The sequence below is a fragment of the Oncorhynchus clarkii genome, chromosome 19, assembly GCF_045791955.1.
Source record: "Oncorhynchus clarkii lewisi isolate Uvic-CL-2024 chromosome 19, UVic_Ocla_1.0, whole genome shotgun sequence".
Taxonomy (NCBI): domain Eukaryota; kingdom Metazoa; phylum Chordata; class Actinopteri; order Salmoniformes; family Salmonidae; genus Oncorhynchus; species Oncorhynchus clarkii.
In genome coordinates, this window is record NC_092165.1 from 10,874,372 (window position 1) to 10,892,294 (window position 17,923).

Below are 17,923 nucleotides of genomic sequence, written 5' to 3' on the forward strand. Positions count from 1 at the left end.
CTGCATTGGCCTATAGGCTATCTCTGGGTAACATGCACTCATTTCTTTAGCTGCCAAAGTATCACGGTGTATCAATGTGTTCATATGGCAAAGGCTGGTACTCTTGCATTAGTTAAATTTGAGGTTTTATCGTTTTGATTCAGATTTTTATGATTAACCACGTGACAATAATTTTGAGAAACGAAAACATTATTGAAATGAAACTGTTCCACTAACATTTTATATAAAATATAATCCATAACTGGAACATAGATCGGTAGAAATGGTAGGATAGGCCTCCCGGGTGGCGCAGTGGTTAAGGGCGCTGTACTGCAGCGCCAGCTGTGCCATCAGAGTCCCTGGGTTCGCGCCCAGGCTCTGTCGTAACTGGCCGCGACCGGGAGGTCCGTGGGGCGACGCACAATTGGCTTAGCGTCGCCCTGGTTAGGGAGGGATGTCCTTGTCGCACCAGCGACTCCTGTGGCGGGCTGGGCGCAGTGTGCGCTAACCAAGGTTGCCAGGTTCACTGTGTTTCCTCCGACACATTGGTGCGGCTGGCTTCCGGGTTGGATGGCGCTGTGTTAAGAAGCAGTACGGCTGGTTGGGTTGTGTATCGGAGGACGCATGACTTTCAACCTTCGTCTCTCCCGAGCCCGTACGGGAGTTGTAGCGATGAGACAAGATAGTAGCTACTACAACAATTGGACACCACAAAATTGGGGAGAAAAAGGGGTAAAAAAAAAAGAAATGGTAGGATAAATTGTAAACTTCTCCAAACTTGAGAACTATAACACCCAATAACACAATTCCTGAAAAAAAACGGCTCGTTTTTAGAAATCAAATGCCCATCCAACTGATTCGCTCTGTTACCGGCCCTGAAACAATGCCCATTTATTATAATCCACGTAATAATTCACACTTCCTGTTGCTGCAGGATAATTTTTTTCTGCTGTAAAAAACTGGCTCAAATTAAGATCCTACATCTGTACTATACTCCGTCTGTAGTAAATGTGGTGCACCTGCAAGTAAACATTTAATTGTACTGTGTACACCATGTGTCATGTACATATGACAAATACACTTGATTTGATTTTATGTTTAAGTAGCCTAGTTTGAAGCTTTGCATTTGAAGACTTAACCCAAACCAACATGTGGCAGACAGAAACACACACCTGTTGATGCTGAGAGTCATGTGGGAAAATACAGTTGACAGGACTTTTTGTTTCTTGGAACACACAGCCACAGGCAAGAGTAGGACTAGAGCCTGTCAGTTAACATTGCATCTTGGAGGAAATCGCTCAGCGAATGGCAATGCTCAGTCGTACGTACGCAGGCACGACACACACACACAGAGGCATAGACACCGTGAGAGATGCAGACGCACACACACAAACCTAGCCTAGAACGTAGCAGAGACCAAGAGCAAAAGAACGACAAAGCAGTAACTAGAGCTCTCTGGAAAAGCATCAAGGCGAGAGAGAGGGATTCTGTTCTTTCTGTTTCGCGGCTTGTTTTGTGGCCCTTATTAACATGCTAAAACCAGTGCCACATTTGGGCCCTGTGTTCTCGCCCCACTGACTCAGTCCCTAATTTAATTCAGCTCCAGTTGGCATTTAGTGTCTAGGGCCTGCAGAAAGTGTCATTAAGGGGCGTGGCCGGCAGAAAGTGTCATTAAGGGGTGTGGCTGGCAGAAAGTGTGTCATTTCGGGGCGTTGCCGGCAGAAAGTGTCTTTTAGGGGCGTGGCCGAGTCAAATCCGTATTTCACACTCACGCACGCACATCCATATTTCTTAAGCAGCACCGGGTTTAATAAATAATAATAAGCACCAAACGGAAGAAAACTGACTGAAATAGGGAGGGACTATCTATACCTGAACTTGTCCAATAAGAAATGCTTGTTTTCATTTTCCATTGCAAAACCTTTTGCTACGGTGCTCCCTAATGAATATGACCCAGGATTTTTGATGAATTGTAACCTGTTGAACCCTCTTCTTTTTTTTTCTTCTTTTTTTTCACAACCTAGAAATACTTGCATTGCTTCTGCCTCCTGATGTGTTCTGTACATAGCCTATATATTATATTGGGTGTCAATGTGAAAATACAGTGCCTTGCGAAAGTATTCGGCCCCCTTGAACTTTGCGACCTTTTGCCACATTTCAGGCTTCAAACATAAAGATATAAAACTGTATTTTTTTGTGAAGAATAAACAACAAGTGGGACACAATCATGAAGTGGAACGACATTTATTGGATATTTCAAACTTTTTTAACAAATCAAAAACTGAAAAATTGGGCATGCAAAATTATTCAGCTCCCTTAAGTTAATACTTTGTAGCGCCACCTTTTGATGCGATTGCAGCTGTAAGTCGCTTGGGGTAAGTCGCTTTTTCCCATTCCTCCTTGCAAAACAGCTCGAGCTCAGTGAGGTTGGATGGAGAGCATTTGTGAACAGCAGTTTTCAGTTCTTTCCACAGATTCTCGATTGGATTCAGGTCTGGACTTTGACTTGGCCATTCTAACACCTGGATATGTTTATTTTTGAACCATTCCATTGTAGATTTTGCTTTATGTTTTGGATCATTGTCTTGTTGGAAGACAAATCTCCGTCCCAGTCTCAAGTCTTTTGCAGACTCCATCAGGTTCTTCCAGAATGGTCCTGTATTTGGCTCCATCCATCTTCCCATCAATTTTAACCATCTTCCCTGTCCCTGCTGAAGAAAAGCAGGCCCAAACCATGATGCTGCCACCACCATGTTTGACAGTGGGGATGGTGTGTTCAGCTGTGTTGCTTTTACGCCAAACATAACGTTTTGCATTGTTGCCAAAAAGTTCAATTTTGGTTTCATCTGACCAGAGCACCTTCTTCCACATGTTTGGTGTGTCTCCCAGGTGGCTTGTGGCAAACTTTAAACAACACTTTTTATGGATATCTTTAAGAAATGGCTTTCTTCTTGCCACTCTTCCATAAAGGCCAGATTTGTGCAATATACGACTGATTGTTGTCCTATGGACAGAGTCTCCCACCTCAGCTGTAGATCTCTGCAGTTCATCCAGAGTGATCATGGGCCTCTTGGCTGCATCTCTGATCAGTCTTCTCCTTGTATGAGCTGAAAGTTTAGAGGGACGGCCAGGTCTTGGTAGATTTGCAGTGGTCTGATACTCCTTCCATTTCAATATTATCGCTTGCACAGTGCTCCTTGGGATGTTTAAAGCTTGGGAAATCTTTTTGTATCCAAATCCGGCTTTAAACTTCTTCACAACAGTATCTCTGTTGATGCTCTCTGCTCTCTCATGATGCTCTCTGCGCTTTTAACGGACCTCTGAGACTATCACAGTGCAGGTGCATTTATACGGAGACTTGATTACACACAGGTGGATTGTATTTATTATCATTAGTCATTTAGGTCAACATTGGATCATTCAGAGATCCTCACTGAACTTCTGGAGAGAGTTTGCTGCACTGAAAGTAAAGGGGCTGAATAATTTTGCACGCCCAATTTTTCAGTTTTTGATTTGTTAAAAAAGTTTGAAATATCCAATAAATGTCGTTCCACTTCATGATTGTGTCCCACTTTTGTTGATTCTTCACAAAAAAATACAGTTTTATATCTTTATGTTTGAAGCCTGAAATGTGGCAAAAGGTTGCAAAGTTCAAGAGGGCCGAATACTTTCGCAAGGCACTGTATCCTATCGTTAAACACACATGACATGTAGCTTCCTGCTTTAGTTTTACCAGCTCATACCTCACTGACTGTGTGTCTTGGCCTTGATTCAAGCTATGATGTACCGGCTTACAAAGGGAAATGCAGGGTATTTCAATAAATAAAGACTGCCGTACGAATATGCCTGTAGACTGTTCTGCTCCTAGATAAAACTTAATCCAGAAAGATATCGCATCCTGTTGCACTGGAAACGTTTAATAAAACAATGTCAACAGCCCCCCTAATGAATAACACTCAAAGGATTATTATCTATCTGACAAATAAATCAGATTATAATAATGGATTGTGGTTTATATAATGATTATATTGCTTTTTTTGTACTAGTTTTAGAACACTACTTTATGTGGGGTAACTCACGTTATCTACCATTAGTGTAGCACCCACCTAGCGAGTGAGGCTAATGCATGTCAAGTTTAGAAACCATTTTATGACCAAATCATCCACCACAATATGTATTAGGGGGCGTTCTATTACCGAGTATTGTTTAAAGGATAATGTTTCCATACACTATCACTGTGGAGCCGAAGGGTACATCTGTTTTTATCAGATCACACCCATTCTACAGGGTCTCATGAGACACTGCAGGGCAAGTGAACCCTTAACCAAGGCCAAAGACAAAAAACAGCTCCACACACAACTACTTCTCTGTAAACACTTTTCCACAATAACTCATCACACACATTATCCTTATCTCTCTTTATTAGTTGGTGACAGTCTGTGCTCAGGGATATGGAGGAAGTTGGTAGCTGGAAATGTTTTCTCTGCCTCAAGTATCAGATCTAATTTCACTGTTAGTCACAAATATTAAAAGAGGATGAAACAGCCTTTTACTAACCTAAAAAGTAAACAACATAAAATTCAGTCACTTCAGTATAGAAGGATTGAGATGCTAAAATGAGAACCTCCATCTACAAGACCTACAGTAGGATGCAATCTCTGACAGACACTACTAAAACCCTATTCTGACAGATTCATGCAGCCACATACGATCAGTCAGATCACCACAGCACTCTCTCTCTCTGCCTCCATTTGGGCCATGTTTGAAGGAAGTAGGAGAAAAACAGCAGGTTTTGGAGTGCTGCCCAGTGCTTGACTGGGCTTTATTAAGTACAGCAGGGCTCTTTGGAGAGGCTCTAGAGGATGAGGAGGGAAGAGGCAACAACAACAGACGGACCAGAGAGCGCTCTCGTTCTTTCTGTGCTCTCTCACTCTCACTCACTCACTCACTCACTCACATATATATATTCATTCCATCCTTCCACTCCAACAGCACTCCTGCGTTCAGATGAATTTACTGACACTCAGGCTATGTCAGGCCAGTGTCAATGCCCTTTGGGAATGCTTGGGAATGCTTAGAATTAAATCTAATTTAATTCAAATTACACAAGTGTGTTATGTCATTGATTGATCTCCTTTTCATTTAAGATACACATTTTAGTTAATTGTATTTTTTTATGCATATCCTCTGAGTGGGGTCATGGCCAGTGCCACTGGAGCACCCCTGGAGCAATTAGAGTTAAGTGCCTTGCTCAAGTGCACATCAACAGATTATTATACAATGTTTTACCTTGTTGGCTCCAATATTCAAACCAGCAACCTTTGGGCTACTGGCCCAACGCTCTAACCTCGAGGCTAAATGCCGCCCCTTGCAGGTAGATAAAGCAATATGCAACTAAATTAGGTGTCGATAACGTAATTTTGTATTAAAGGGGTCATAGCTGCGGGAAGTAGTTTGGGGGTGAAGGTGCCTACATTTTTTGTTGTTGTAATGAAGCCCTGTATTTACTTCCCCAAAGCCAGATGAACTCGTGGATACTATGTTTGTCTCTCAATGCCGTTCGAAGGAATTTGCTAACTAGCATTGGCGTAATTGCTAACGCTAGCTTGCACTGGCTCGCGAAACTAACTCTAACTTCCTCTGGATGCAGAGACGTCCAAATGTAATCCATGAGTTTATCCGACTCTGCAGAAGTAGATAAATGGCTTCATTGTCAAAATCCCAAAGCATCCCTTTAATAGTTTGTCATTTTCCGCTCTGTTTGCTCTAACAACACTCCTAGCCAGGCTTCCATTATCAATCAGGCAGAAATCCATGGAAAGCTGAGTAGTGCTGCCTCTGGCTCCACGTGAGACTACCCAGGATCCTCCAAACGGAGGCCCTGCTTGACAAGTCTAATAAACATTCCTACAAATCCGCACGGCGGCAGTTCAAAGCAGAGCAGAGGGCTGAAGCCTGGCCTCCCAAAATAGCTCCCATAACTGGCCTATGTAGCCTTGCCCTCCTGTAGCTCTGCCTGCCTGCTCTGCCCCGACTGCGTTTACTGCTGGACGCCAACAAGAACCTTGTCCTCAGTTGCCATATGGTGAAACAATATGGGGGTCTCGCTTTCTTTATGTCCCGTGTGGCTCAGTTGTTAGACCATGACGCTTGCAATGACAGGGTTGTGGGTTCGATTCCCGAAGGAGGACCAGAACAGAAAGGGGTGCACTCCCTACTGGAAATCGCTCTGGATAAGAGCGTCTGCTAAACACCTAAAATGTAAATCCCTCTCTCACACTGAGATTCTTCTCTCTGTGTGTACTTTCTCACTATTTTACCTCTCGCTCTCTCTCTCCATCGATTGCCCTCTCTCTTCTCTTTCTCTCTGGCACATTAGTGTCATGACAGGTTGCATACCAGAGGTATAGCATAATCGTTGCATCCTGTAGTGTCACCCAATCCCGCTTTCCGTGCATACCTAGAATGTATACTACTCCAGCTTATTATAGACGTGACCCTGTATGTATACCTGTTATTGTTGTTGTTCCTGTTTGTGTTCCAACTCCAAGCTCAGCAAACAAATGACAAGTGATGTACCTGTTATTTACTCTGTTAACCTGCTTGTATACTGACATGTGGCTGATACACACTACCTCACTGCAGCTAGCTGTTGATTGGTGCAACACAAACACACACACACACACCATATAGACACACACACTGCTGTATGCACACACTCACTTAGAGTTGGATGTTTTTCTGGCAAAGGAACTCACACTCCCCCCCCCTTCCACACACCTTCAGCTGACTTACCTGTGCTGAGCAGCAGCAACACTTTCATGGAGAGGAACTCTTGGTAGGTGAGCTGTAGCCTGACAAACTCCTGGCTCACCTGCCTCATGCCCAGACACAGGTCGTACATGGCTGACTGCTGCATGCGGTCCCTGGGGGGAGAAAGGATGGTTGGTCAGTGCCTGAGGCGTATTGGTTCTTGCTCTCACTATACAGCGCTGTAAGTTTACCTCTTAAAAACAACTGTTTGAATGCAATCCCACTGGGAACACACTGGTTGAATCAACGTTGTTTTCACGTCAGTTCGATGAAATTCCGTTGAACCAATGTGGAGTAGACGTTGAAGTGACGTCTGTGCCAAGTGGGATGGCTCAGTAAGCTCCCATTAGCATTGACTGTATTGTATCCAGCCAAACTCATCTCAGATGTCCATGAAATACAGCCAACATCCCCAAAACACTGTGAATCATCCATGTAAAGTCTTATATGTACATTTCCCACCATCCACCACATGATAACATACAACATATTTGTATCCTCCCCCCTACACACACACACACACACACACACACACACACACACACACACACACACACACACACACACACACACATACTACTGCGCCTCAACCCTTTGGAACATCTTTCCACATCGTTATTCTACTCGCTGAGATAGGATGAGTTGAGAGCCAAATTCCTCTAGAGTACAGAACACTGCACACCCACAGGAACACAACGCAGATGACTTAGCTGCTTCAGTACACTGTGTAAAGGCTGGGAAAGACTTACTGCATCACCCCAGTCATGGTACCTGAAAACACACACATACACTAGCATACACACTCCGTTCTAAACATAGTCACTCACACACCATATCAGAGACGTTGATCTCAATCCTGTCAAAGTGCAGAAACGGCAACCAACAACAACGGGGCAGAGGGACAGTAGAGTAGGTTGGGTCGGATGGAGAGGGAGAGCCAATGTGTTATGCAGATGCCGCAAATCCCAGGGAATTATGGGTTTTGGAAGCCACCTTCTCCACTTTAAATCATCCATCATGTCGAGACTTGAATAATCAAATGCAAGCGGTGTGGCTCCACTTGAAAGGGAATTCACCATAGGGCTGCATAGCAAATGGCACCCCGTGCCCTATTTAGTGCACTACTTCTGACCAGAGCCCTATGGGGCTAGGGTGCGATTTGGGATGCAGCTCATGTGATACTACTGCAGAAACCGCATCGTGACACTAGGACAGAGGAGGGAGATTCTGCTCTGTGGATCGAACCAGTCTTAACATTCTGAAACAGATTTGCAGCAACAAGGTAGAATTGGTGCATATGTTCTCATTGTAAGCATAAAGTAGGTTTAAAATACTAATTAGTCCAATTAGTTTACTGTATACGATGTTCATCTGGCTGCGTGAGGCTTGGTTTAGCTGAGTGTCTTGTTCTTTTTCTGAGTGTGACTGTATTTCTGTCTGTCTGACTTTGTCTAACTTAAGAACATATGAAAAATGTATGTGTTTTAGGAGAAGCATTGTGTTGGAGTTCTGCAAACTGCATTTCATTATTTGGAGAACCTTGGGTCTGAGAATAAAAAGTCTCTACATATTTTGTCTGAAATCAATTTTGCTGAATCATTGCCCAAAATGAGAAGAAACTCACTGCCCCTGGTTTTTCTCTCTCCGGCTCTCACCGTTGCCATGGAGAGAGATTCAGGAAGCAAGAGCGAGGACGTAAAAAGTCAGACTCACTTCACTGATGTGAATATCCCTGATAGACAGAGCAACTACAACTGTATAACCCCCACTTAAAATACAAGAGTTTGTATTGTGTTGTTTTTCTTGGGGTCACTGGATATTATTGGCAAACGTCTTTCAGAGTCTTGTTTATACCTCGTTATCTTCTATCCTCTTGGGTCGAGAAGGAACTTTGCATGACCTTCTTGACCCTCTGTCAATTGCTACAGTTTAGGTCTAGATGCACCCACTATGGGCCCAAAAGTTGGAATAACCGTTTTAATAGAGCTATTGCAAGCTATTATCAAACGTTAATGCATAAATTAAGTTTAAAGAGCCACTGAACACAGATTGGTGTGTTTTTTTTTCTGTTGCTCATTAGAAAGATGAGATTTCAGTCTTGGAAGTGTGTTCCTGACCGATTCTGCATTTGGTTAATGACGCTGGTCTCCCATGAGACACTGCAGGTGCAGAAGCCTATTTCACTTCCTCATAATCCCCAGAATAAATCTAAGAACTCAACAAATCTTTCATTAATTTTTACATTTATGCCAATGATGTTTTAGTAGTGAAATTTTACATCTAAGGTATTTGGTGCAGTATTTCTCAAGTAAATAATGTGTTGTCTTATGTAAACCAAGTGGGAGTTGCTGGGTAGGTCTGCCTCACTGTCTATGCTATTGGATAGACAGAAATCACTGCAGCTGTTCACCCCATGTTAGTGGGAAAATTGACAAATCGCCAAATCAAATCAAAACCCATGTACAGACGTTCCAAACTCCATTTTAGAGAAGACTGACTTTATGACCAAAATTATCCTATTTACACGTTGTAGTCAATTTTGACACTAGAATAACCGTTTCGGACTCATATCGATGCCACATAGTTTTCAAAGGGATTCGTTGCTTTTTGAAGGCAGTTGCTCTTTAATTTAGATGTATTTGGCTTTGACATCAAGGGCACATTTGTCTTTTTTTTTGTTCTCTCTCAATCAGTAGACCTAACTAAATTAGGACGAAAAATCCAAGTGGGCGGACTATCCAGCTCCAGCCAATTAATTCATTAAACAATGTCAAGACAAGGAAGTCACTAAGGAGCCATAGAAACCATAAGTTAACAACCTGCTTCCTCAAGGACTAGAGATTAACAAACTGCTTCCTCCTCAAGGACTAGAGATGAACAAACTGCTTCCTCCTCGAGGACTAGAGATGAACAAACTGCTTCTTCCTCAAGGACAAGAGATGAACAAACTGCTTCCTCCTCGAGGACTAGAGATGAACAAACTGCTTCTTCCTCGAGGACTAGAGATGAACAAACTGCTTCCTCCTCGAGGACTAGAGATGAACAAACTGCTTCTTCCTCGAGGACAAGAGATGAACAAACTGCTTCCTCCTCGAGGACTAGAGATGAACAAACTGCTTCTTCCTCAAGGACTAGAGATGAACAAACTGCTTCCTCCTCGAGGACTAGAGATGAACAAACTGCTTCTTCCTCAAGGACAAGAGATGAACAAACTGCTTCCTCCTCAAGGACAAGAGATGAACAAACTGCTTCCTCCTCGAGGACTAGAGATGAACAAACTGCTTCTTCCTCGAGGACTAGAGATGAACAAACTGCTTCCTCCTCGAGGACTAGAGATGAACAAACTGCTTCTTCCTCGAGGACAAGAGATGAACAAACTGCTTCCTCCTCGAGGACTAGAGATGAACAAACTGCTTCTTCCTCGAGGACAAGAGATGAACAAACTGCTTCCTCCTCGAGGACTAGAGATGAACAAACTGCCTCCTCCTCGAGGACAAGAGATGAACAAACTGCTTCTTCCTCGAGGACAAGAGATGAACAAACTGTTTCTTCCTCGAGGACAAGAGATGAACAAACTGCTTCTTCCTCAAGGACTAGAGATGAACAAACTGCCTCCTCCTCGAGGACTAGAGATGAACAAACTGCTTCCTCCTCGAGGACTAGAGATGAACAAACTGCTTCCTCCTCGAGGACTAGAGATGAACAAACTGCCTCCTCCTCGAGGACTAGAGATGAACAAACTGCTTCCTCCTCAAGGACTAGAGATGAACAAATGTGGAGAAAGTATGGATTGTTTGATAGAAAGATAAACGGGCAGACAGAAAGGTAGGCCGATAGACAGAGTAGCTTCTCTACTCTATACGTCTCTCTAGAGCGACATACAGGTTAGTTTCTCCACTCTATTCGTCTTTATAGGCCGATAGACAGGTTAGTTTATCTACTCGTCGCTATAGAGCGACAGACATGTTAGTTTCTCTACACATCACTATAGAGTGACAGACGGGTTAGTTTCTCTACACATCACTATAGAGCGACAGACGGGTTAGTTTCTCTAAACATCACTATAGAGCGACAGACGGGTTAGTTTCTCTAAACATCACTATAGAGCGACAGACGGGTTAGTTTCTCTACACATCACTATAGAGCGACAGACGGGTTAGTTTCTCTACACATCACTATAGAGCGACAGACGGGTTAGTTTCTCTACACATCACTATAGAGCGACAGACGGGTTAGTTTCTCTAAACATCACTATAGAGCGACAGACGGGTTAGTTTCTCTACACATCACTATAGAGCGACAGACGGGTTCGTTTCTCTACACATCACTATAGAGCGACAGACGGGTTAGTTTCTCTACACATCACTATAGAGCGACAGACGGGTTAGTTTCTCTACACATCACTATAGAGCGACAGACGGGTTAGTTTCTCTACACATCACTATAGAGCGACAGACGGGTTAGTTTCTCTACACATCACTATAGAGCGACAGACAGGTTAGTTTCTCTACACATCACTATAGAGCGACAGATGGGTTAGTTTCTCTACACATCACTATAGAGCGACAGATGGGTTAGTTTCTCTACACATCACTATAGAGCGACAGATGGGTTAGTTTCTCTACACATCACTATAGAGCGACATACGGGTTCGTTTCTCTACACATCACTATAGAGCGACAGATGGGTTAGTTTCTCTACACATCACTATAGAGCGACAGATGGGTTAGTTTCTCTACACATCACTATAGAGCGACAGACGGGTTAGTTTCTCTACTCGTCTCTATAGAGCGACACGGGTTAGTTTCTCTACTCGTCTCTATCTCTACAGGGACATGCTGTAGCCATCCTCCTAACTGGGGACCTTGGCCTGATACCATGGTCAGTCACTGACACACCGGGGATAGTAGGGACACTAGGGTGACATCCAGGTTTTCGTGACAGAGCACTGTGGACATTCCAGCCGACATCCAGGCCATGCAGTAAATCAAGTTGGTGTAGGATACTTCTCATGGGGATTGTCACCCAGAATACCTGGACCATCTGTCACTCAGACAGGCAGTTCCACTGTAACTGCGTCACACACAGGCGTTTCAGAAGGTCTTAGAATATGTATCAGCAGCACATGCTTAGGAAGGCATCTACTGTAGGTAACTTTATGATCATAGATGGAATTAGTTAAATGATAGAATGTAACTTTCTCATTTTACTTTACATATAATGACATTGTATCCAAGCATACTTGGTCTCTGCAATGACTTCATTATTGTCTGTCTTTTTTGTGTGTGTGCCAGGAAACCTTGCATTGAAGTCCTTCTTTTACAAACATCAAACAAGCCAACTATCAATTCCATTCCATCTGGGATTGATGCACTTTCCCCAGCCACCTGTAGGGGCCAGTATTCTCCCTCTGCCCTGGCCCTGTCCAGGTCCCATACCATTACCCTCCACTTCAATGCACCAGTCATGCACCACAGCTCCAATAAGCAGCTGCCCCATATACATTTCCTCTTCCTGTTCTCCTGTTCAAATATATTAGAGCGGATCACACGCCCCATTGACTCCCCGCTCCGCTCTGATCAACTGTGCTCTGGGGATCGAGGAGCCGTTTAGAGGTACAAAAGCCTTTGCTTTAGGGAGCAGGGCTATCTGACTATCAGTCAGAAGACACTGAGCAGTTTTTTCAAGCCCGTCGTCACTCTGAGAGAAGTAGGAGGAACTATGGACTTGCCGTTTGGCTTTGTTCGGGAACTCTATAACTTTTTTTTCTGAAAACTGCATATCTGTAAAGTGTAAAGCGAGACTAGGTCGGTGGTAGACAGACTTACTCGTTGAAGACGAGGTCGGGGGCGAAGTAGAGCATCTGTCCGTTGGTGTGTTTGTAGGACCTCCAGCTGAGACTGAAGGAGGACAGACACATCCAAGAGTACTGGATCAGGGTGATTTGGTCCTCTATGGGCAGGCCCCGGAAACCTGGGAGAGAGAGAGGACCATTATCGATGTGATATGTTCCTGCATGTTTAATTTCGCAATGAAAGTCCCTGACGTCCACTGTTAATGAAGGCTATTGAATTGAATCGAAGGGGGCTGATGGGAAGGGACACAGTGAGAGGTAGTGAGTCTTAAATTGAGTACAGTAGCGAATGCAGGACCAGTGACATACCTAGAGAGACACAGGTACAACAACCCATGAGGCATTCACCCAGTCTTTCCTCTCTCTCTGTCTCGTGTGTGTGTGTGTGTGTGTGTGTGTGTGTGTGTGCATGCATATGGCAAGATGCCTAGCAGCACCAATATTTGTTCAGACATGAACAAACCGCTGCAGAGTATTCGCCCGGTGTTGTTTTACACAAAATCCCCCAAGGCTTCTAATTATTGGCCTGTTGTCTATGTGGGCTCTTAAAAAGACAGGCGGGAAAGTTGCCAATCTCTCACTCCGACTTTATACAGAGCATTACATATGAACTCTTCCTCATTCTATAATGCAGAGTCCCAACGAGGATGTGGATGCTGCAACTGAAAGTGACTGATCAGAGCTTAGGTACTATTCCAGGCTTTGCATGTCAGTCGTCAGCCATGCAACCGCTGCCAAGCCCGCGATGTGTCACGGTATCAATTCATTGTTGAATTAGTGTGTGGGTTGTATTGCTGGCTACGCCTGTGGCTTTTTAAAAAAGGACGCAAAGCTCTTGATTCAAATAACCGGCTTACTGTACGTCAATGGTGCTCCCTGGAAGAATCTATAGCTGGGTCTAAGATGCTTATTAAAAGATTAACTTTTGGGTCGCCCATCAAAGTGCTTGAAGACTGAAGACACTCAACAAGTCAATAGTGTTTACAGTGACTACAGTACAGGATGCTGCACACAGCATATACTAGGCTTCCTGTGTACTGTGGCACTGGACTGTCCAGACCAAGGCTTGTATATAGTCTACAGCAGCCATGTAGCGCAAAGCAGTCTGCCTTATTAGTGCGAGTCTTCTGGAGTTGAGTTTCTGAGCTTCTATTAGCAGAGCTAAGTCCAAATGTAAACTGAATGCAGTGGAACTTTCAAAGTCAGAGAGAGACTCAGAGAGAGAGAGGGACAGGGGAGAGAGAGGGGCTGGTTTCCACCTACTGTGTCTGCCTTTCTATTTATATGTCCGGATACGGCAAGCAGACACCCTGGAAGAGGTATCAAGTATTTGCAATACAGCGAATTAAACAGCACCAAAGAGGTACCTGTGACTGTAAGCCTGTAAGGCATCTTTTGAATATTTCACCAACTGACAGTTTTTAGGAACTTACTCACCTCTTTAAAAAAACAAATGGTATATTAAAGTAAAATTTAGCATAAACGAGTTCGATTTACATTATTTATAAAAGGCTGATGAATGTAAATTAACTCCGTTTCCAAATCTTAAATCTTGATTACATTTTCGCTTTAAATAGGATGCTATCACTAATCTCATTAACGCATTGCAGAATCATTTCCTAACGAGATCGGGAAAATTTCTGCCGGATATATTCAGAAGACACAAATGTTAATAATACCACACCATGTCAAAATATCCCTGGAGTATAAAATACATGATAGTGATTTCTCCTAACAGCCAATATGCCCACTCAAGAGATTTACCCATGTCTCTGCCCCCAAGCATTTAGAATGGAATGGGATCAAGTTGACTCTAGACATTTGTCTGTTTCAGATGTCCCCTTCAAAGATATTACTGTATAGGAAAGGAAGATAACCCACTCTTCCTTACATCCGTACCGCCCAATCCCATCCAGAACCCCCATGTCTGTCTAACCTGGAAGTAGTTTGGCCTCCACCAAAGCCATCAAAGATATTAGAAATAAAAGGAAGATACTGTATCTCACTCTAACCTGGAAGTACTTTGGCCCACTTGACCACGCGGATCATCTGTTTCCCAGCCAGCTGGTTGAGGCTGGACAGCAGGTGGTCGGTGGTGTCAGGCTGGGTGTTGTCGTAGCCCGCAAACACCACCTCTGGCTCAATCAGCTCCAACACGCTGCAGATGGAGGGGGGCAGGTAGGGGGTCACCAGCCCACCTCCAGGCCCGTGGGGCACCAGGGCGTTAGTGGGGCTGGTGCTCAGCTCCTTCTCTCCCGAGGACAAGTACCCCCCTCCACCTCCAGATCCAGGGCACGTCTGCCCCCCTTCCTTGGTGGGGGTCGAGTCTTCGTTCACACCCTTCAGCTTGCCTAGCTTCTTAGACTTCCGCGCTGTAGGGAGGAAGAGAGAATGACGCTCCAACTTAAAGTACAACTTACCATGATGTTTCTGCATTGTGTTGTTTCAAAATGTTCTGTTGACAGGAGAGCATGTAAAGTGTACGTACTGAAGTAGCTACAAATATTCAAGCTGAATTTGAGCTTCACTTTGTTTGGCAATTGTTGGACTTTTGGAAGCTAAGTGTCATTTTGACCATTCCACAAGGCAGTGCACAATTGGCCCAGCATCGTCAGGGTTAGGGGAGGGTGTGGCTAGGGTAGGCCGTCATTGTAAAATAAGAATTTGTTCTTAACTGACTTGCCTAGTTAAATAAAGGTTCAATAAAATATTCTATCGGCACTTTTGTCAGATGTAGTAGTGCTCAAGATATCCTAACAGAAGTGTTTTCTGCCTCTCTCCAGGGACGTAACTTTCAGAGGGAAAGTATGTTAGGAAGTGAATCAGGATTTGGAGACTGTACACCTTTGACAAAGTACAGTAAGGAAAACATTTGTTCTGTATATTGCAATAGTGGTAAAACGGAAAACCTTTTTTTGCTGTATAAGCAAGTCTATTTTGGTTCCCTGGGAGTATCCAAACTCTGTATCACACGTTAATATTGGCCTGCAAACTGTACTTGGCTGTGGGTTCTGTAATGATACAGAAAGTCTCAAAGTAGCACCAATTTGACTCCACACATTTAACCCTCAACTTTGTTGTTTTTACGGTTCTACAACCAGTAGCACCAACATATTTCTCAGGTTCCTGCCATTGAACCTGCCTATGATCAGACTAGGAATCTGATTGGCCGCTCATCAATAATAGCCGTTAGTCCTAGAAAGCTCCCATTTCCTTGGAATAGGGTGTTATTTCAGATGCATCGGTTCAGATTTAGGATATCTGGCATTTATGATTCCGTACCTCCGAGATTCATCCCGGCTTGGAGACACTTCCGTACTCGACAGGCCGGACAGTTTTTCCTCCGGATCTTATCGATGATACAGTCATTTCTTCCGGCACACAGGTAGTTGTGCTGGCCTTAACACACACACAGACAGGAAGACAGGAAGTTTAATAGTGAGCCAAACGCTGAGAGACAAGACAGCAGGAAGCTGAAACATATGGAGGACAATAGGATAACTTACAGATGTAGGATCTTAATTTGATCACCCTATTGCAGGAAAACGTTGTGTACTTAACATTTAAAAATTACTCTGAAGTTATTTAGACTTTGACACTTCAGACTTGATTTTCCCTTACGAACAACTTATCAACCCCTTCAAAAATGTCCACTAATTATCATCAACATAATCGTTGACATATCCTGTTAGCGGGATTATTTTCCTGCTGTAGCAAACTGGCTCAAATTAAGATCCTACATCTGTACTCAAATGCATTGGAGTGTTTCCATAATATACTGTAACAACCTCAAATTCCAAGAAATCTTGATACCGTAAGCCATTCTTGTACACAGACATATACAGTACATATACTGAGGACTTCCTCAACTGGCCAGTATGGTCTCGTGATATGAATACTACATCATAGAAACGTAGGCTTTAGAATTGACTGCACATAACATCAAATGGGATTATTCCACTAGAACTATAAATAGTCACTAATGGTGTTTCTGTATGGTACATGGGTACTATATCTAAACACTAGAGTGTGGCTGGCTGAGGCATCGGTTGTGTGTGTGTGTGTGTGCGCACCCCGTTTATGCGTGTGTGTCCGTGTGTCGGTCTCTCTCTGACTAGTGCCTGGGCTGCTCCAGTCTCTGACAGTGATGCTAACAGGCAGAGAATCCCCCTCTTCCTCCCTGCCTAGCCCACAGCTAAACCAAATGATCTCCTGTTTCAGAGAGCCAGCTTCCGCGCCACTGGACCAGCACTGTACGTCTCCTCCTCCTCTTCCTCTCCTCTATTCATCCCTCTTCTTTTCCTCTCTACACGTCCGCCAGCCTCAGAGTGCCACACGCGCCCACACACACATTCGTTCCCCAGGCCAGCTTAGCGCGCCTCCGCTGCTCCACGGAAGCTACACAAACACCGTGATTGTCATACACACACACACTGACCCGAGCTATGGCCCAAAAACCTTCACTATGGTATGTCACAGCCACAGGAAGTGGCCAAGCAAGATGCACAGAGTACAGCCAGAAAACAGGATACAGGGACATAGTTCATTACATTTCATCTGATGTTGACAAAGTCAGAGTGTCGACAAAGTCGGAGTGTCTACGTAAGTGGGGGTGTGCGTACGTGCCACAGGAGGTTGGTGGGACCTTAATTGGGGAGGACGGGCTCGTGGTAATGGCTGGAGCGGAATCAGTGGAATGGTATCAAACACATTGTTTCCAGGTGTTTGATGCCATTTCATTTGCTCCAGTTCAGCCATTATTATGAGCCGTCCTCCCCTCAGCAGGCTCCACTGGTACATGCATGTGTGTTTCTGTGTGAGAGTGCCTACTGTACATGCGTACCTGCATGCATACACGTCTCTGAGCATGGGTGTGGGAGTGTTGGCATGCAAGCGTATTGCTGCATTGGCCTTCTGTGTGCATGCATGCATGACTGTGTGTCAATGTACAGTATGTGTGACCATACCGTGTGTGTGTGTGTGTGAAGCTGCACAGTGTGTGTGTAGTCTGATCTCTGCCAGGGGAAAGTGGAGGGGAGGGGGGAGAGGAGATGGGAGAAGAGAGTGGAAGGGAGGAGAGTAGGGAAGGGAGGAGAGGCAGCAGCTGTAGCTAGGTCTAGCTCCCTCCAGTCCTCCACTATTTCTGTCTATATCACATGACTCTTACATAAGCCCATTTTTCTTGCTCTAAAAAACAGTAAACTGCGACACAGGAAACGCACAACGCTAACCCCACCCCCCCTCCTGCCCTCTTCCCGCCCCCTCACTGGATGGTTC

At 44.3% G+C, this 17,923-nt stretch overlaps 1 protein-coding gene across 4 annotated transcripts in view; it reads right to left on the reverse strand.

Annotated features, from left to right (window-relative positions):
• The window catches only part of LOC139374710 (mineralocorticoid receptor-like), a 99,029-nt gene that overhangs the window by 8,979 nt on the left and 72,127 nt on the right, over positions 1-17,923 (reverse strand). For 3 of the 4 annotated variants that reach the window (XM_071115817.1, XM_071115815.1, XM_071115816.1), the window contains exons 4-7: positions 15,929-16,045; positions 14,659-15,018; positions 12,621-12,765; positions 6,775-6,905 (exon numbers count right to left, since the gene is read on the reverse strand). In XM_071115817.1, coding sequence (XP_070971918.1) covers positions 6,775-6,905; positions 12,621-12,765; positions 14,659-15,018; positions 15,929-16,045 — 753 coding nt within the window. Of the gene's footprint in view, positions 1-6,774; positions 6,906-12,620; positions 12,766-14,653; positions 15,019-15,928; positions 16,046-17,923 lie in introns of those variants that run through there. The other variant, XM_071115818.1, reaches the window with a different exon arrangement.